This window comes from Cucurbita maxima, unplaced genomic scaffold (genome assembly GCF_002738345.1).
Source record: "Cucurbita maxima cultivar Rimu unplaced genomic scaffold, Cmax_1.0 Cma_Scf00005, whole genome shotgun sequence".
In the NCBI taxonomy this organism is placed as follows: Eukaryota; Viridiplantae; Streptophyta; class Magnoliopsida; order Cucurbitales; family Cucurbitaceae; genus Cucurbita; species Cucurbita maxima.
This window is the reverse complement of record NW_019272021.1, coordinates 2,168,230-2,188,515: the sequence shown is the minus strand read 5'-3', so window position 1 is coordinate 2,188,515 and position 20,286 is coordinate 2,168,230. Positions and strand designations below refer to the sequence as shown.

The 20,286-nt window shown below is 35.5% G+C and overlaps 5 protein-coding genes, 1 long non-coding RNA gene and 1 other non-coding gene across 7 annotated transcripts in view; 1 reads left to right on the top strand and 6 right to left on the bottom strand.

Annotated features, from left to right (window-relative positions):
* Nucleotides 1-506: 506 nt before the first annotated feature.
* On the bottom strand, nucleotides 507-653 carry LOC111480151. The gene has a single exon (XR_002717767.1). It is a non-coding gene; the product is annotated as a small nucleolar RNA snoR135 (small nucleolar RNA).
* A 1,226-nt stretch (nucleotides 654-1,879) lies between these two features.
* LOC111479863 (profilin-like) lies at nucleotides 1,880-3,839 on the bottom strand. Its single transcript, XM_023124718.1, has 3 exons — nucleotides 3,625-3,839; nucleotides 2,926-3,063; nucleotides 1,880-2,348 (listed from the first exon to the last, which is right to left on the bottom strand). The coding sequence occupies exons 1-3, from the start codon at nucleotides 3,745-3,747 to the stop codon at nucleotides 2,214-2,216; spliced, it is 396 nt and encodes a 131-aa protein (XP_022980486.1). The 5' UTR covers nucleotides 3,748-3,839; the 3' UTR covers nucleotides 1,880-2,213.
* A 1,079-nt stretch (nucleotides 3,840-4,918) lies between these two features.
* Nucleotides 4,919-9,142, bottom strand: LOC111479857 (mitochondrial-processing peptidase subunit alpha-like). Its single transcript, XM_023124709.1, has 13 exons — nucleotides 8,987-9,142; nucleotides 8,046-8,285; nucleotides 7,632-7,928; nucleotides 7,342-7,509; nucleotides 6,973-7,140; nucleotides 6,611-6,691; nucleotides 6,411-6,477; nucleotides 6,168-6,265; nucleotides 5,944-6,016; nucleotides 5,792-5,862; nucleotides 5,573-5,622; nucleotides 5,308-5,420; nucleotides 4,919-5,214 (listed from the first exon to the last, which is right to left on the bottom strand). The coding sequence occupies exons 1-13, from the start codon at nucleotides 9,023-9,025 to the stop codon at nucleotides 5,162-5,164; spliced, it is 1,518 nt and encodes a 505-aa protein (XP_022980477.1). The 5' UTR covers nucleotides 9,026-9,142; the 3' UTR covers nucleotides 4,919-5,161.
* A 733-nt stretch (nucleotides 9,143-9,875) lies between these two features.
* LOC111479856 (DNA repair protein RadA) lies at nucleotides 9,876-16,001 on the bottom strand. Its single transcript, XM_023124708.1, has 14 exons — nucleotides 15,224-16,001; nucleotides 14,925-14,980; nucleotides 14,633-14,691; nucleotides 14,447-14,518; nucleotides 14,239-14,322; nucleotides 13,968-14,075; nucleotides 13,765-13,827; nucleotides 12,896-12,976; nucleotides 12,215-12,442; nucleotides 11,581-11,658; nucleotides 10,697-10,735; nucleotides 10,488-10,570; nucleotides 10,336-10,408; nucleotides 9,876-10,220 (listed from the first exon to the last, which is right to left on the bottom strand). The coding sequence occupies exons 1-14, from the start codon at nucleotides 15,967-15,969 to the stop codon at nucleotides 10,017-10,019; spliced, it is 1,974 nt and encodes a 657-aa protein (XP_022980476.1). The 5' UTR covers nucleotides 15,970-16,001; the 3' UTR covers nucleotides 9,876-10,016.
* A 1,278-nt stretch (nucleotides 16,002-17,279) lies between these two features.
* Nucleotides 17,280-19,836, bottom strand: LOC111479860 (GDSL esterase/lipase APG-like). Its single transcript, XM_023124713.1, has 6 exons — nucleotides 19,774-19,836; nucleotides 19,352-19,609; nucleotides 18,737-18,867; nucleotides 18,406-18,639; nucleotides 18,036-18,291; nucleotides 17,280-17,792 (listed from the first exon to the last, which is right to left on the bottom strand). Exons 2-6 carry the CDS (start codon nucleotides 19,596-19,598, stop codon nucleotides 17,596-17,598), a joined length of 1,065 nt encoding a protein of 354 aa, XP_022980481.1. The 5' UTR covers nucleotides 19,599-19,609; nucleotides 19,774-19,836; the 3' UTR covers nucleotides 17,280-17,595.
* The window catches only part of LOC111479862 (inositol oxygenase 1-like), a 5,311-nt gene continuing 4,831 nt past the window's right edge, over nucleotides 19,807-20,286 (bottom strand). Inside the window, exon 12 of the transcript XR_002717713.1 lies at nucleotides 19,807-19,836. The gene's annotated coding sequence lies outside the window, so the exon portion shown is untranslated. The remainder of the gene's footprint in view (nucleotides 19,837-20,286) is intronic.
* On the top strand, nucleotides 19,909-20,273 carry LOC111479864. Its single transcript, XR_002717714.1, has 2 exons — nucleotides 19,909-20,031; nucleotides 20,110-20,273. It is a non-coding gene; the product is annotated as an uncharacterized LOC111479864 (long non-coding RNA).

Here is a 20,286-nt window from a genome sequence, read left to right as displayed (position 1 = left end):
ACTAGATAACAAGAATTGGAAACCAGAGATCTAAATCTTGTATTTCCTAAATAACTAAAGAATCGTTCAACATCTCTGAATGGGAAACATTTCTGTTACAGATGCGCATGCAAACACAAGCAATGTACTCTACAATTGCCTCGAAAGATAAGAAGAGAAGACGCTAATCATTATTTTCCAGAAATGAGATTCTGACATACAGAGAAAATTAAAGAACATTCATATAGAACTTGTTTTGATTATTAATCAAGCCATATTATAGAAAACTCTTGTTCAGTCCATATATGACCATGTTGAAGATTACGAACCCTAAACATATAAAAGAACCAAAACAAAATCCTAAAAAGAAATCAGTCCAACTTCATGACAAAGGAGATTAAAACGAGAACCGGTAATCACCAAATNCACAAAAAAAAAAAAAAAAAAAAAAAAAAAAAAAAAAAAAACAGAATAAATAATTTGAATCGACTCGAGGAACAGAGATTTAAAAGAGGAAGAAAAAAATGTGATGTAGAGAAGATGATTGTTGAAAAATCAACGGTGGATGAATCACAACTGCCCACCTTCCCTTGAAGATTGGATGTTGCAGGGAACTCTTTCGGAACAGAGTGCACTGAAATTAGCACTACGCCGATACACACAATCCCTGCTTTTTCAACCTCTAATACTCAAAACTCAGAGCCATTGACAAAACAATATCAGAAATCCGATCGGACAAAAAAAAAACGAAGCAGACGNGGGGGGGGGGGGGGGGGGGGGGGGGGGGGGGGGGGGGGGGGGGGGGGGGGGGGGGGGGGGCAGTGCTTATAAAGGGGACGAACCGCGGCTAGGGCTTCGTGGATTGATCCTTACTCATTTAAATTACGAATATGCCATCTAATCAAAACGGTGCGTTTTTACATAAATATGTGGTTTTTTCTTTTTAAGGAAAATAGTTGATAATTTCTCCTTTATTTTCATATTTACTATTGCTGGTAGGGGTGGGGTTTGAACGTTAAGCTCATTTCAACTATTTGCAACTTTTTTTAAAATAAAAAAAACTTCAATGTTTATGTTTCTGTCACACTGTTAGTTTTACAAAATAATATGTTTAAGGTTGTCTTTTTTATATTTATCCCAAATTAATTGATTGATGATAGTAAATTTGCTCTTAATTATCAATAATTTATTCTTAAATCACTCAAATCATAATTGAACCAAAAAAATTATAAATCAAAACAAAGCCCTTTGTTTATATCCAATAAGTTATATCAAAAACCTATCTTGGTTGTCTTATTGTCATTATTATTTATTTTCTAATCTCCACCTTAATTTGAATTCATTTTAAAAGTCTAGATTAAAATTTGATTGCTTCCAATATCTATAACTTATTGAAGTAGTAGTACAATGGTTGGATTTTGATCCGTGTAAATGATATTATTTAATTTAAAAATATTATAGTAGTTTATTGCATGTTTAATTATTTTGAATAGAACTCTTTTTTTTTGGAGTCGTGTCACGAGGTCTGATAAGTCTAATATTTTTATAATAGTTTAGAATCTATTCATATGGTTTAGATACTAGTTTATTAGAGATAAAATCATCTTGATTTTTTTTTTTTTTTTTTTATACTTTATATCTATCTATAAATTACTATTTTTAATTATTTCTAAAAGGTTTGATAATCGGATAAATCAAGCAAACTAAAATATATATATATTTTTGTTGTAAAGACCCTATTCACCATCTAGGATTGTCTCACCCACTCAACATATAATATCCATGAGAATACTTAGAGATATTGAGTTCACCACATGATGCAAGGGAAGGAAACCAGCTGTTTGGTAATTTATGTATCTAATATAAATAGTAGTGAAACTTTAAGTGGGACACCTCCTTCATGAAATAGATACTCATTACTCGATCACAACTCTTAGTAAGTATATTAAAAACCAAAATAACAATAATAAGTACAATCTCATACGTGTAATGCTTTCAAAAACTCATATTTGAAGCAGTGTATTAAAAAAAAAAAAAAAAAAAAAAAGAAGCCAAAAATACATAGAATGGGTAGAAATCAGCGACCAAAATCACCACACTCTTTGCTTTTCATCCTGATTCTTCACACTGTTATTTTCTCTTAATAACAACTCATACACAGCCATAAAAGCAGGACACCAGCTCAAAATCCCAATTATGTATAGAATAGAAGGCATCTGAAATTGAGATCTCAATTACATGCCTTGATCAATCAGGTAATCTCCCAACTTCTCAACAATCATGTTGCACTGTCCTGGAGTCATGGGTTCATCATATAAACCAAATATCAGTGCTTGGTTTGTTTTCTTTACAGTGATTCCAGAAGTGCCCTGTCAAGTGGATGCAGTAGGATGGATTAACACAAAAACAAACGCAACACACCCCAAAATGTACTGCAACTCTTGGGAGCTGAATTTCATTGCTTCATGCGTTCAAATAAGTTGCAGTATAAGCATAAGCATGTAAGATAATTGGAAATTTCCCAAACTTGAAAAAATCATACCAACCATGAGTGGTGGAAATTTCCTCGGAACTGATTTGGATTGGAAAATGGTTTGATAATTCAATAAGAAAAGGCTAAAATCTTAGAAAAACAACAATGAAACTTTGACCAAAAAAAATGGCAATACTGTGCAAACATGCATGTTTTTTAAATATAAACAAGTCCAAGATGATTGCATCCCTTGATGGTAAGCAAAGACAACAAAATGATCTTCCCAACAAGTTCAGGACATTCAACATCCTCTGGCAAGAAGGAAAAAAACGAAAGCCTAATGATCGAACTGTGAATTCAATACTGCATGATGTGTATTAGAGTAACCATAAAATAGAATCAACAATTTTGATGATTGATTATCACAAGATCAAAGTGAATCATGGCAAGATATCAGGTACCAAAACGTATACCTTCTTTCCACGGATAACAGCTCCAGATTCACCCTGGATAACCATGTACTTCGATCCAGCAAGGTGCAACCCAGTCGGAGCAAGAGTTCCAGGCTCATCAAAATCCTTCATAATGGCAGAAATCTCTTCTGGCTTGTACTAAATAACAAAAGAAGCTAAATGTTAATTCGTTCCAGAAACTACTATCAGCCAACAGAATTGCACTGAAAAATGTGCTTAAAACAACAAGAATATATAACCATTGCGGATACAAAGTTTGCAATCCAAACGCAACTAAATGTATAGGAAACAGGTTCCCTCAAGTTCCTGTTTACAGACATTTTCTTAGCAATTAATCCATTTCCCGATCCACGCTCTTGCATACGCTCATTGTCATGTCAATATACGAGAATAAAGCAATAGAAATTTACGATATCTCAGCAAAGCAATCGAAAAATCTTTAAAAAAATATGGAAGGTCACAACTCTCAGATCTCAACAAGACCATAATAACAAGCGATGCAGATAGTCGATTTTCGGCAAATGCGTCGCTCATTATATCCGACACAAAAAATCGTGGAGCCTATTAGATCATAACGTCTACAACAACTAAAAGATGGGGGAAAAAACAAGAATAGCATGGAATTGATTCAAAAAGAAAGGAATACAAGTAAAAATACTCCATTCTACAAAAGAATTTGATCAGATAATAGAGAAAAACCTGGGGGAATTCGGAGCTCTGAGCCCAAACAGAGCCGTCGTTACCAACTATAGCAGCGGCTTTGAGATGTTGGCCATCGACCTCATACATCAACTGATCATCAATGTAAGATTGCCACGACATTTTCGATCTCCACCGAGTACTGAATCAATCAAATTTCCTTTCTCCTTTGAGTCTGGTTTCTTCGCTCTCCTTTCTGGGTGGTTCGGACAAGAAGATGGAGGGTATATATAGTGTTGTTCGAACTTGGAAAAGAGAAATGGACCTTCTTTGTGGGACCCGCGGTAGGACCGGACCCGTATGATTGAGTTTTGGTGGGTCCTTCCTGATGTGTTGTGAGCCGTTGATTTGGATTTGATCGAACGATCCACGATCACGTTTGCGAGGAATTCTTTTTTATCCAAAAGACTCGTTCGGGCAGATGGGGCTCTGATTCGCTGTATCCACAATCATTCTTCCCATTCTTCTTTTTTAGATGCAATCATGACCGTCCGATGCTCTTGGCTGGCCTTCCCCGGGCCCCACTTTCTTTTAATGAATAAAGTTGCTTTTTAACATTTATTTTAATGCAGTCCAAATCAAAATTAAAAGGTCTCCTTTTTTCCAATTTGATTTAAAAAAAAAAAAAAAAAATTGAAAGACCATTTTTTTAGTATTCCAATAATAATAATAATAATAAGGCATACAATCCATTAAAAACTAAGTTAAAAAATACTTGGATTAATGTACTTTATTAAAGCAATGATTTAATTCTTGTAATAATTTAGTATCTATATTGTTAAATTAGTAATAATTTAATTATAAACTTTAGTTTGTACTTGTTTAAAATTCTGTAATGATTTACCACGAAAATGTTTTTAATCTAACATTTTTAATGATTTATTATGAATTTTTTTATCAATGTCGATTCTTATTAAATAGCAATTTGTTTGTTTCTTTATAATTTATAAACACAAGTAATACCTACCTAACCAATTCGTCATTTTACAAACATAGAACCTGCATTAAATTTTAATATTCTTTATAATAAAAACAAAAAAATTGCACTACCCCAAATGAAAAGAAAGTCAAAATATAGAGGCCAAATGTTTTTTGGTAATAAAAAATATAAGTTATTTAATCGAAAGTATAATTAAGGCAAAATTCTGAGCATACAACTATGCATTATTGGCTAAACCAGTTCATATATATATATATATATATATATATATATATATTATATAAGTTATCCACGAAATTATTTGTTCCAAAAACTGCGAATATAAAGATAGGGAAAAGGAAAAGATGTCAAAGCTATGAAAAGGGCAAGAACTACCCGGGTTAATATTCAAAGTGAATGGGTGAAAAACTCCACAATTCACAGGGAGCCACTCAATGAATTGAAAACAAACTCATAATTTTACATCATATGATGAGGCTTTCATTCAAAAAATTTATTGCAAATTGCGGGACAAAGTCGAAACTGCTTCCAAGGCGAAGAACAACAAGAACAGACATTATCAGAAATGGCGAGCTTGAAAACGCACACGTATCTATCTCATTGACTGTGGAACCTTCTGTTAACAGACTCGTAGGTCGGGACATTAATAACTGCAACGCCAAACATGAAGATTCAAGATGTTGGTCTTTTAAGACATAATAACATCAAGATTCCTTAATTAGAGTTGGGAGTTAGAAGATTACCATCTCCATAGGATGCCATTGTTAAAGGAGAAGACATAACTTTCTGAGCAATGTTAGTAATATCGTTCAAAGTGATCGAGTCTACAGCCTTTAAGAAGTGCTCAACAGGTTTCCTGCAATATTGAAAAAACACGACACAAAAACTTAATACTGCAGAGGAGAAGGCCCATGGAGTAAAAGGAAATCAGAGGAAGATGTAATATGCGAATGTGTTGGAAGAAAAAACGCCAAGGTACTGGAAGCTAAGTTTAATCACACAAGGTACCTCTCTCCGTATGTCAAAATCTGCCTCCCAATATCCTCGGATACAATCATCTGCAAGATAAGGAAGTGTCAGCTTGCATTAGTTTCTCCGACTTTATTTTCTTTTTTAAAATGGAAGGTTCTGCTTTCAGTTCAGTTCATACGTCAGCGCAGAAGTGAAAACAACCCCAAAAACTGGGGTCATTCAAAAGACAGACAGAGTGGATGATAGAGAGAGTACCCTGGACTCCAGATTCATCAAAACTGCAGATTTTGTTGACTCTTTGGCACGGTTAAGTTGCACCTCGGAAACTGCAGCAGTAAACAGAGTGCAAGAAATATTAAACAGAGAAATTAAAAAAATATCAGAAATATAGACGAAAATTTGCAAACCTTGTCCAGGAGTTGCAATTGAGATTAGTTCTGATGCAGCAATATCAACGGCATGGGCCACAAAGTCAGAACCCTGCATCCACAGTTAGGGATTTGCAATTGAAATTATGATAGTTAAGTAGATTAAAAAAATAATAATAAGGTAAGACTAACTATAATCAGATAGTAGCTCCGCATATAATTTTGCAGCTATATCAAAAATAATTAGTAAGATTGAGCCTTACAGTACTAGCATAAATTCCAAACAGTCCCGTGTTATTGAAGATGCTGTTAAATGCAGAAAAAGATTGAATCTGCTGGTACTCATTCAAAACTCGGAGATCTGTTTCAAATCCAAAGCAAGTGTAAAGATTTAAACACACATTAATCAAATAACGAATCGAGGAGAGAATAAAGAACAGGCCAAAGATAAAGAGGGGAAGAAAAGGTTAATCAAATCTTAAACAGAGAACCAGTGTAATACTTACATAACCTCGAGTGCATGCCTTTACCCGGGCCCCCAGCAGAAAATGAACCACCACCTCCCATAAGCATCTGCAGGATCGAGAGATTTTAATAGAATTCATAAGAGAATAATTAATAATCCAACAAGATAATTTGAAAAGTATGTTTTAGTATAACAGGAAAATAAACATCTTTACGACAAGAAGTCAATAAAATGAGGCACCTGAAGAACAGTCAAAACAATGGCATCTTTCTCCTTATGCCAGCCACCAGGAACCTCAAAAGCCAGGGCAACATGCGTGCTCTGCTCAAATGAAAAGCCTACGTGAATATATGAAAATGAAGCAATAGAAAACAATATACCTGTGAGGTAACACTATATAGTTCGTCTCGGCCAAGTAATAATCGATTCTTTGATAATTGCCTTTTCTTTTCTGCCGTATGTTATTCTTAAATGATTAGAGATTAAGATGGGTTTAACTACAAAACTCATCCAATTCAAATTCATCATACCTCAGTCAAGGTCACAGTCTGGAGGACAATTATGAATAAATAATCAAGAATACGTTTATAGTTTATACATACCCCAGAATCAGCTTGGCGACGATAATCCCCTCCAACATAGGCAGATTCTGGCACTTTTGGGCTAGGTACTTTGGGTAGGTCAGATAGAAGAGGTTCTGCAATGGATAAAAGCTCCTCATGTTCAACCCCAGATGCTGCCAGCACCATTCTAGGGGCAGTATAGTTATCCTGAAATCCAAAAGTGTAAATTCAAATACTGGAAAACAGAAAAGGAACAAAGAAATTAAATTACCTCATATTGAGGGAAGCAAATATATGAAGAAAAAAAAATTAGGTTGCATGGCCTTCCTCCTTGGAGGACAGGAAAAAAAAAAAGAGAGGAAAAAAAGCCAAAGACGAGGGTGGTCATAAAAGAATGCAAGGTCTCACAGCAATAAATTCCTCCAAGATGGTGCCATCCAATCTGCTTAACGCATACTCTGGGGCCACAAGAGGATTTGCAAGTGCACCAGAATACCCAGCAGAATGAATTGCCTCAAGAAGTAAGCCCTGTGGGTTATTTGAAAGTTCTGCAATTTCTGCTTTTAGCTTTTGCAGCTGTAAGAAACACATGGAGTCAAAACATCAGCAACGAACACAGCAGTCCAAAACTACCATTTTTCATACATAGTTATCATATGGAAAAACTTCTACAACGGGGCGGCTAGATGACCATTTACCTCTTCATCGATTTCCCAATCCAAGAAAACAGGATTCCTGACACAGTCTACAAGCAATTCCACCATTTCTGGACTATACGTCTTTAAAGCATCAAAAGTGTATCCCATTTGCTCTCGGGAGGCGGAGGCACCTGTGTTACCACCAATAGCTTCAACTTCCCTAACAATGCGCAAATGGCTTCGGTTTGTCGTACTCTTGAAGGCCAACCTTTCCAACAAATGTGATGCTCCAGAAGACACTGGGGTCTCATATATGGAACCACAATCAAGATATATCCCAATAGAGGCTGCAGGGTTCTGGTTAGAAAACCAGTCTAAAACTTGTCAGAATGATGTATAAATAAATATGTTAACTATAAAAAATTAAAACAAGAAGAGCCTAGATGTACAGTAAGTTCCAAACTCCATACATACCGAAGAAGTTTCTGAAGCTATTCTGACACCATTAGGAAGAGTTGTAATCTTGGTCTTGCTTGGTTCAACGTAATCAGGCAGTGGTGGTGGTAGGGTAATGCCAGATAGAGGTGTTTCCAATGGCGGAAGCGAGCTTGAACGTTCTCCAGTCAGCCAGCTAAAAAAGCCCCCAGACGTTGGTCTTGCAGCAACTGCACCCGATGTAGCAAACCTGGATGCCCCCAAATTGGCCGCATGGTTCTAACTCCGGGCAATTACAGTACAAAAATAAGAAACCGCGAATGGTTCTTTATAACAACTTGCTACTTGTTTCTTAAAACGTTCTTTTGCACGAGCACTCTCAATCTCTTGAAAGCTTTTTTTTTGAAAAAAAAAAAAAACAAAAAACAAACAAACAAACAATGCCAAGCAGCCATTCCAATAAACATTCATGCGAGATACACAATGCTCGAAATGCAATTTCAAGGTATAAATCTAGTTTAAAATAGGAATAAAAAGACTAGTATCCCTATCCCATATTCCATCCAAACGAAGAACCATTTTAATGTAAAAAATTACAGCAACCACAACTGTAATGATAATGCCAATTAGTCGCATAATCAAGACATTAAAATGATTGCCCATCGCTCCAATGGCCGAATGGATGGAGTATAAGCATTTTTCATTCTAAGCATCCAATGACTATCTAACCAATACAGGATCCAAAGGGATTGTCAAGCTTTCAATCGTCAAACGAAAATCAAATGCAGAAGAGGTCAAACAGCAGCAAACATACACAAAACAAAGACCAGATCTATAACGCCGTCATCTTTCTTCGATTCCCAAAAGAGATTCATTGAAAACATCAATTTTCCTTCTCACAGTTCGGAAAAAAAAAAAAAAAAAAAAAAAAAAACTTCGAAAGCAGAAAGTTGATGCACGAAAGGAACGTCTTGACTGACCTTGAGCGATCTGAGTCGTGAACCGGCGATTCTATGCATGGTGGAGACTATTCGCAGTGAACCCTAGAGAGGCTTGAAGCTCGCCTTATTTTCCCTCGAGTTCCGTTTTTCAAAGAAACCCCAATGGTGGCTATGACGGGGCGGTAGAAGGAAATGCTTTGCTTTTGTTCCTGGAACCAATAAATCTGCAGTAAAAAAAAAAAAAAAAAATTATCACAGTAATTCTACTTATTTACTCCAGGAAAAAACTTTTTCACCCTTAAACTTATCTAGTTTATATCTTCTTCCAATTGCATCTCAAATAAGTCTTCCAAATTAAAATATTATTAGTTATTGATTACTTGCAAATAAAAAAGATATATGATCACCATAATATAAATATGTATATAAACTAATAAAAATGCCTTTTTTATTTTTATTTTTATTTAATATCTAAATTAAATTAAAAAGATGAAGGATTTAAAAAGAAATACCAATTATTTTAAATTTCACTCAATTTGAGAAAATATATAATTAAATACTTCTAAAATAAAAAAAAAACTATAATTTTCATTTGATGTAATAAAATAATGTTATTTATCGTTTATATAATAGACTAAGCCATATGTCATTTCTCCATTTTTATTCTCCTAAATATGACTTGGAGGAAAATATGTTAACTAGATACTATTCTCGATATCTCATTCAAATGTCGATATCGATATGAATATTGATCTTTAGTTTTCGGTTTCACATATATGACAAATAGTGACAACAATGATCGAGTAAGTCAAAAAGATGATGTAGGTCTTACGTAATAATCAATGAGAATGAGATTGAATACATCCTTGAGTAATGCGTGAAATAGTATTTCACCTTTTGTAATTGATAAACGATGACGGTTAGACGATTTCTTGAACTCTAAACTTCATGCCAATATAAAAACTATCATCATTTTCATCGAGTAAAATCAATCCGTTTGTTCGAAGGACCCAAAAAAATACATCTACGCACATTGCATCTTTACACCAAGAATTAAGAAGCTTATAAACTACCCAACAAAAGACTGTACACTTCTAGCTCCATCTCTCGCCATAAACACATCGTTGATAACATCTTTCAAATTTCTGCAACCTATCAGCCTCGTCTCTCCCAATTCTACCACTCCTAGACACTTCTCAGCTGATTTGGGTACTACACATCTTTTGAAACCCAATTTAGACACAGTATTGATCCGCTTCTCCATTCGACTCACCTGAACGTTAATAAAGTTTCGAGATTTCATTGAAGAAGACAAATCAAATACTAGACGATCTCTACCAAGTCATGCCAGAACTTGTGTAATAATAATACTGAAATTGAGTGCTTACCATGCGAAGCTCACCGCCAAGGCCGATTTCACCGATGAATGCAATGTCGTTCGGAATGGGGAACTCCAAAAAGCTGAAGAGTGACAACAAAAGGATTATTTGTTAAAGGTGTGATTATAGGGTAAGAAGTGTGATTAGTTGAAATCACATGCCTGCTGCAAATTGCCATTGCAATCGCAAGATCTCCTGCAGTCTCTGTCAGTGTCACCCCGCTGACAACATTTAAAAAAATGACCTGTAATATTAAAGTAGAATACAAATCTAAGCATAACCAAAAGGGAAGAATGACAACAAGAACTCCACTGACAAGCAGAGTGAGATAATTGTAGATGGGCAGAAAAAAGGGGAGTTGTCAACTCACGCTATCTTGTAGCTTTAACCCAGCTTGCTTCATGAGAACCTACCATTCATAAGATGCAGAAGTTAAAAACTAATCAATAAAGAGTTCATTAAGTTGATATTAACAACATCAAATGATAATTTGCACTTTTATCCATCCACCAGTTTTCCTTTATATAAACATGAAATCATGAGCAGGCAAACAAAAGTGAGAGATGTTAGATCAACACGACTCTCCACAATGATATGATATTGTCTACTTTGAGCATAAGCTCTCATGATTTTGCTTTAGGCTTCCCCAAAAGGCCTTATGCCAATGGAAATAGTATTCCTTGATTATAAATCCATGATCATTCCTTAAATTAGCCGATGTAGGACTTTCATCCAACACCTCCCCTCGAACAAAGTACGTCTCCCTTTAATCGAGGCTCGACTCCTTTTTCTTTTGGAGTCCTTTGTTCAACATTTGAGAATTCTATTGGCGTGGCTAAGTTTAGGGCATGGCTCTAATACCATGTTAGATGAACACGACTCTCCACAGTGGTATGATATTGTCCACTTTGAGCATAAACTCTCATGGTTTTGTTTTGGGCTTTCCCAAAAGACCTCATGCCAATAGAGATAATATTCCTTGATTATAAACCCACGATCATTCCCTAAATTAGCCGATGTTGGACTTCCAACGGGAGAAAGCTAAATTTCAGAACCCCTAGAGTTTAAGTTCATTAAAATTGATGTTGGTGGGTAAATTATTCATCAAAACAAAATCCATCATTCTTGTGTTATGCATAAGATGAAGTGAAGTGAAGACCGTATTTCTCAACTGCATGTTCTTCAGGAATTTTTTAGACTATGATCAACAGCAATGCGTCTTAAAGGTTACAAATAATTCAATTAAAAACGTACCGATATTATCATATCAGCCTTGCTTTGTTGAATCCCATTAACGTGTCTAGAAACGGATGATCTTGACAAACATAATGCCTACAGAAAATTCTTGTAGCCAATGATCAAAATGATATATATTTATTCATTAGCAACAGAAATGATAGTCCGGGACAATCCAATAAGTTCTTGAGCTGGGGGAGGATTCCACGGTGTTTTAAAGTTGTTCCAACATAATTAAACTAATAAATAGGAGGGCATTTTTTCTAAAAATATAATAAAATATATTGCTTTAAAAATTATATAAAACAAAAATATTAGGACTAAATTACAAGTTTAGTCTATCTTTTAGGACTTTCTGTATTTGATAGATTTCTAAACTTTACAGGTATTTAATGCGTCTCTGAACTTTTAATTTTGTATCTATTAGGCTCATCAATTTTAAAAATATATCAAAGATGTTAAAAGAGTTCGAAGACCAATTAAAAAATAAAATTTAAAACCTTTTTTAAAGTTCAGTGACGTGCAAGACAGCCTACACAACCCATAACCCTCAAAGTTTAAAGAGTCAAAAGTAATTATAACTTGATAAATACTTTTAATAACAAAACAATGGAATGTGTATCCTTTGGAGGGGATTGGAGTGAAGAAGTACCTGAATTTCAAGCAGGAAGGTGCGAGTTCCATCCATGATCACTGCAACAGCAAGTCCTGCCAAATACTCCGAGTTCGAATTTGCATTGTTATCCCTTCTAAACATCTCGCTCGGATTTGACACCACTTCCAGTCCCGATGGCAACATTTCAAATACTCCAAGCTCATCTGTTGATCCAAATCGATTCTTCACTGGTCGTAGTAGCCGATGTGACGAGCATTTCTCCCCCTAGTCAATCCACAAATCACTTCATCATCATCTTTACTCGTTTTTCCTCCCACACAAATTATTTTTTAAGTACTTCATAAAGTAGAATAATAAAATAGGACCAACTCAAGAACAAGTGAAATTACTTAAACTACCCATGTTGTTGGTTATATTCATACGAACATATGAAATCAAATTAAAGGTGTGCTGGAACTGAAAGTGCTCCTACCGTGTCGTTTTAATCATTAATAAGATTCACTAAATATATATTTCTAGATGAAAACAAATGAGCGCATTAATATTCATATACTTAACAAATGCATCATTGAAAATCAAAGCCCAAAGGCATGCCTATTCATCCCACGTTAGCAATTTAGTCTAAGATTTAAATTCTGACAAAGCTGATGATAATATGACTGAAATGCATGGCTATAAAAAAATGATAAAAGTAATAAGGGATGTGCATGTACCCACTTCCATATACAGTACAACATCCACGATGTGCTCTAGAACTCGAGGTCCAGCAACTTCTCCTGATTTGTTCACATGTCCAATCTGAAGTATTTCAACGATCAGAACGTGCATATAAAAAAGGATTACTTCCAATGTATAAATACATAACCCCATATGTATATATATAAGATTTTTTAGAGAGTAAGACTCATAAATTAAGTTTTTTTTATTGTACCATAGGTCAAACAAGAACTCCATGAAAATTAAACAATTAGCTACTCTAATAGCTCACTCTAAATGAACACAACGGTCGGTAGAGTATTACTTTCGTCTTAAGAACAGTAAGTAAAATTCAACAGGAATGACATAAAATCTCATCTTGGTAGGAGGATCCCAGGCGATCAATTCTTGATGGAAAAATCAAACAATTGAGAATTCAAGAACTAGTAAAATAGCATTTGAACAAGAAGCATTTATGTCACAACATCTACTATCATCAAAATGAAGGATGAATTGGGGTGTGACTAATAGAAACACACTTTTTTTGGATAAGAAAGTATTTCATTGAAAAATGAAATATAAAAATGGTGGGAAAAGCACGGAGGGTTAAAGAAGAAGCTACAAGGAAGCTTCCTTCCAGTTAAGACCAAAGAAAAAATAATAAATACATAAAGTCATTTAAAAGTTACAACAACGTTTGAACAATTTGGACTAAGACAGGGATGTCGACATCAAAAAGCCATTGAATGGAAGAAAAAGGGTGATCTTGAGTTTCTTCGCATGTCTACTTGGAGATAGATATCTGATGTAATTCTTGCTTTAAACTTTATCACAAGTATTAGTTCATATTCAAGAGAAAATCTCATAAGAAAGAACTTGAAATTACTAACCAATAAAATGGGGATGCCGGTTCTCTTTGCAAAACGAAGAAGGGCCGAGGTGCATTCCTTCACCTGTCAAGATTGGAGTTCTTAAGATTTCAGCCTTGGGTGAATTATATAGTTCTGAATCCACTGTATGACTCTGGTGAAGCAGTGGATAAGCATAAAAAAGTTTCAATAGAACAAATGTTTGCTAGAATAATGTTTCTAACCTGTCCAATTCCTCCTGCACTTCCAGCTACTCCTTGCAAATAAACTGTCTGAATAGAATCGATGATCAAGGCTCTAGGAGATAGAGGCTGAATCTTCTCGAATATATCCTGAAATAATTAGCAGATATACTTGTGATAAGTACTACATATCCTTTATGATTTATCGAATACACTCAACCTTGAATGTCGATCAACCTAACACCTAGAGTCCTAGATCACATGTTTGCAATAATAATAAAAAATCGAGCAAGAAAATGTACATATCGTGCACCTCAACATCAGTACTTGAATACAAGAAAAGATTCTCTGTTTCAATATTCAATCGATCTGCTCTATTTCCAATTTGATCCACACTCTGCCAAAGGACAAATGGATAAGAATACAAGGGAAGGAACTCAGCTAGAGTCCTAGACATTTGTTCGGAGAATTTTTAAAACGAACAATGGAAATTAACCATCTTAGACTGTTAGGAAGGTAACCTCTTCACCAGAGACATAAATAACCGATGTCAAATCGCCTTCACCACACGCTTCAGCTAAAATTGCAGCAATCTTCAAATCAAATGTGTTATTTGACACCATGACCAAAAAAATTGGAAGTATAAATAAGATAATAGTAAAATATAACGTCAAATAACTACCAAATAGGACTGTATGTCTTCATACCTGCAACAACAATGTACTCTTGCCAACACCAGGATCACCACCAACCAAAACCAGAGAACCTTAAAAACCAGGAAGATACAAAATAGACACTAAAATTTAGCTTTTCAAAGGAAACATGAAGGGTGAAATATTTATGAAAAGAAAAATGCCATGTCATCTAACAGAAAATTAAAATCACAAATGATAATATTAGATAATTCTACATAGAAGCAAATAAAATAAAGAAGACCAAGATGCAATTATTACGCAGAATCACAATAATATGTACAAGAAACTTGAATTTTAAACTAACCTGGAACCAGCCCACCACCAAGTACCCTCGCCACTTCATTTCCAAAGGGACCAGGCCTAAACATCAAGCAAGGTTCAAAGAAGTTTCCCACATATCAACGTCGGACATCCAATATATTCATACAGTGTCATATGAATTCATCACACTACCCTAAACTCCATCAAGGGTAAGGTTGAAAAGCAATTATGGATTAAAAGAACGTTGCGTTTAAACTCACTCTAATTGGAACTGCTTTATTGAGCTTTATGAGTTTTTTCTAGAGAGCTAAAAGAACATAAAAGTTGCAAAATATGACTTACAAAGGAAGTCTCCAATCCAGAGTGTTGATCCCTCGGTTCACATCTGTCAACCGCAGAGGATGCACGTCGGTGGCCTGCTTTGGAAGCCATGCTCGAACCACATTTTCTGAAACTTCAAACCCTCGACTCCCTCCTCCAGTATCATCCCCCTCAGTAAACTGCTTCATTGTCCCAACCATATCACAGGAGCGACAAGTTCCCCACCACTGCCCCTCACTATGGCCACAGCTCGAACAAACCCAAGAAACTTTGCTCTTCTTCTTCTTCGATCCCACAATCTTCCCCAACTTTGGCCTACTAACAGACCCACCTTCTAAACCCACTTTCCTCACACTCTCCGAAGTCTTCTCGTTCAAGAACTCCTCAGTCCCATCTCCATTTCTCGACGAAGCTCCGAAGGTTTCATTTCCAAAGCTCGGTTCGGGATCTTTTCTATCGCTACTGCTTTTGACCCTTTGAGTAAGCAACTTACTCGTAACGGGGTCGTAAATAGTCCAAACACCGCGGTCCTTTCCGTTTCCTGGACCGGAAGCGGCGAGGCAGTTGCCGTTCGGAGCAGGGACGTCAGTAGTTGACAGCTGCGCGGCGTTGAAACGGCCGGCACAGTGAAAGAGGGAAGAGCTGGGATTGAGGCGGGAGCGGGAGGAGATGGGCGATGGAGTAGAAGAAGAGGAGATTGTGGAAATGAGAAAGTGCTTTCGAGAAAAGAAAATTGTTCTGAGGGACTTCATGTCTGAGAGCTGCATCACACAGTATATTATTCAGGGTTTTACATAAAGACGACGATGGAGGATTTAAGCCTTCCAATTACACCCCCCAACTTCCCTTCACCATTACACTACATAGAAGAAATTTGGATAAAAAATGGGCTACGTACACGACTCTCCACAATGGTATGATATTGTCCACTTTGAGTATAAGACTTTCATCATCTAAGACTCCCCTTGAACAAAGCATATCTCCCCTTAATGAGGCTAAGGAGTCTTAGTCATTTTGATTGCCTTCTAGGAGGCTCGACTCCTTTTCTTTTGGAGTCCTTTGTTCGATGTTTGAGGATTTACCAATTTATCGGCACGGCTAATGACACGCTAAGTTTAGGGCATGGCTTTGATACCATGTTAGATTGGCACGACTAAGTTTAGAGCATGACTCTGATACTATGTTAGACAAATACGACTCTCCACAATGGTATGATATTGCCTACTTTGAACGTAACCTCTCATCGCTTTGATTTGGGTTCTCTAAAATGCCTTGTACAAATGGAGTTAATATTCCTCACTTATAAACTCATGATCATTCCCTAAATTAATAAAAATAATCATACTTTCTTAAAAAAAAAAAAAATCATTCACTTTCCGAATCATTCGATAATATCTTTAAATTAAAAAAAAAAGAGTTTCAAAAATATTTTCATCATTTTAAAAGTTTTATTACTAATACTTTCTTTAAAAAAATAAATTTAAAAATGCTTATATGAGAATGGCCCTTAAAATTAATATTTTTAATTTTTTTTTTTTTTTTTTTAAAGCTTTCACCATTAGAAACCTTAAAATTTAACAGGGACCGCAAAATTTTCTATATAAAAGTTAAGGGGGTTAGTATTAATTTTAAATTTTCAGGAGTATTTGTTACCTTCAACTATATTTTAAAACATTTTTTAAAATTGGTATTTTTGAAATAAATTGATTTCCATTCAAAACTATTTTAATTTTTTTTTTAAAGAAAGTTAATATTCTTATTAATTTAGCCTAAAAATTCATTCTTGAAAGGGTATTTAAATGGATGGGAAAATATTTAATTTGAATTAGAATTAAAAAAATATTATAAATTTGTTCATAGAGGATTCCTATTTATAATTTTTTTTAAAAAAATAAATAAATTTCTTATTTTAAAAAATATAAACCATTTTTGTTCCTATTAGAGAGTATAATTATAGGCAATCTAAGAGAGAAAATGGAATTATATCATAAGAGTCACAATCTCCCAACCAGAAAAATTTAAAGAGAGGTTAAGAAATGAGCAGAGAATTAATATCACCGGAATTTCAGTTCCAGACTTGATGTTAAGAACCCAAGCTTTTGATTTGGTATAAGGATTTATTCATCCAAAGCCTTCAAATTTAATTCACCCATAAGCTACAAAATCTATGTTTAATGCTAATTACCAGCTTTTATAGATCATAAACTCACATGGAAAACCCAATTCCATGCCTAATTAACCTAAAACTTACAATATGACAGACTCCCAAAACAGGATTATCACACAAGTAACTTATAATAATATCACTACATGGAACAAATTTCCTCACATAAATAAAATAAAGCACAGTACAAACTTTTGCATTGCAGATGAGGGGCATGGAATTTAGTGATCTAGAGGAGAGCGAATCCCTGGAGAATCAAGGCATCGGCAAGAACTTGATTTGCAGCCTCTGATGGATGCACACTATCCCAGAACACATATTGAGTTGCATTAGAGCAAGTTCCACCCAAGGACTTGGGATTGCACAAAAGTGATGTTGTCTCCACTGTCCCTGTTCCACAGCACCCTTTTCTGGCCTCCACAAAGCCTAACCAAAAACAGAAAGAACAGGAGAAAATTAGTCATCTGAGTCGAGCCCACCTAAGATCGTGTCGCCTATGGCCGGATAATGAATGCTCAAGCCTCTAGCCCCGATTTGGGAAGGATGTTTAAGAAAGCCGAGGTTGAGAGACTTTGAAAGAGAGTTTGAAAGCAAGATGGAGAGAAAGATTTCTGACAATGGGCTACAAGCAAAAAGCAACACACCGACTTAAATAACATATAACTTTACCATTTTTAGATGGAGAACTGATGACATCGTAGAGTGGCTTGTAAATGTCGAAGATGACAATTTTAAACCCTGGAAGTTGTTTTTTCAGACTTTCTGCAGCAGAATTCAGCTTCTTGTTGAAGGCTTGCGCATCAGTATTGATCCTTGAGACACAACCGCTTTGATGGTTGCCAAACAGGGTGAGAGCAGCGGGAAAGCAACCTAATGGAGGAAGTGAAGTCACTCCAAGTCTCCTAGCTCCTAGACCATATATATTCTGTTCATAATATCAGAAATGCATGAATCCAACGTAGTTCATTCGATATGTCTTTTATACTTGACCGTGAATGGCCTCGAAAACCAAATGGTTTTTGCAACAGTAAGAAAATACCTTAACAAATGTTGTAAAAGCTCCAATGAGCATCGTCCCGTACTGATCGGCTGTGTAGACCTTGTTAATATAAGGATTGATGTAATAGTTCTGCAGAAAATCACCACTTCCTGCACTTAGCAAGTAGAGTGCCTCCTTGATTATGGATGCTGCTTTTTCATTACCAGCTACCTTAGCCAGCTTGGCCTGGTACTCCTTGAACAACCCAACTTGTTGGGATAGTGAGAGTGCATGCTGTTCACCGAGTTCAAAGTAAAAAAGTAAGTACAGAAGAAGGGATGATTTGCTCAGATTGATATTTACTTCAAAAAGCAAAGGTTAATATTCTTACATTTAAGAAGGCAGCATTCTCATCATAACCAGATGCAGCTGAAGCAAAGTTGACTCCAATGAGAAGATTCTTACCTGATGCCTCTGGGCTAAGGTACGGTAATGGAAAGGTCTTGAATCCTAAATTTTGAGCTGGAGAGAAGAAAAGAATAATAATAATAATTACAGGCTTTAAATTTAGCAGCTGTTCTTGAAAGACGGTATGCGAACTCAACAGTCAATAACAACTTGATAATTCTGCTTCTTTGAATATTGCTTCCAATTTCTGTTTTTATGGAAAAATTCCTAAAAGCATGTTTAGATCTTAGGAACAGATAAATCTGTAAAATCATATTTTGTTCTACTTCTTTATAGTTTTGCAGAAAAACGAGAAAGAGAGAGATAGAGAGAAAATCAGTATAACTATCATCTGATTCCAATTAAAACTTGAATTGGAAGTGGTAGATTCAACAAAAGAAGAAATCAAATGGATTTTTCTCCCAAGACACATGAAGAACCAGAAGTAGGAGGAGGAGGCATAACACCGACGAGAGCACTTAAAGACACCGACGACTTTATACATCATGCAAGGATAATGTGTTTAAGTTTCAACGGAGATGAAAGGTTTTGCACGTACCAGTGAAATCAGTTGCAAGTTTTCCATTGCAAAACCTGCCAGTGGGCTGATGATTCACAAAGTCCTTACCGTATGGAGGGTAATTGGCCTTAAAAATAGTGTAAAGATAGTTATTATTTCCCACATCCACGGCAGAATCACCAAAAGTAATGATAGCAGGCACCAAAGTGGTAGAATCTTGAGCATTTCCACTCCCAAGCAAAAACGCAAAGAACAACACCAACACTTCGCTAATAATGGGATCCATCTTCTTTAGCGCTGTGATTTGCAATTGAATCATGAATTAGAACTTATAAAGAAAGTCAGAATGACCCACCTTAGATTTTCTTTTATTGAAGGAAGCTGGAGGTTGAGACTACCCAATCAATAAGGACCCTTTTAATGAAGAAATGATGTTATTGAAGGTAATTCGTTTTAAATACCTTTACCAAATCCCAAGCCAACAAATTTTTTTCCCTCGGCTTTCTTTGCTTTCCTCTTCTTTCCTGCAAAAGCAAGAAACCATTATGAATAAAATTATTTAGCTGGAAAACTATGAACTCATGCAACATTTAATGAAAAGGTTTGGTGGAGTAGTTGGGTGATAAATGTTGGTTGTGTCATGAGTTAAAGCTGCATGAGTTTGCATGTGCAGGAGTTAATATGATTGTGGCTATGATAAGCCACTGTACTACAACTGGGTAACATCTATAATGTGAATTATGCGAGTAGTTATAAAGCCTTTAGCCTATTTACTAACTTTGTCTCTTCAAAAACAGTGTTAGTTTCTGTTTGTCATAGAGACAAGAAAAAGTCAACCGGGCAGAGTCCGAAGGTAGCAGGAAGGAGCTTTTTCGGATGGGAAACAATTTCGTTGATTAAATGAAATGTACAAAAAGGAGAGCCCTATCCAATAGAGATTACAAAAAAAAGGGAAAAAAAAAAAAAAAAAAAAA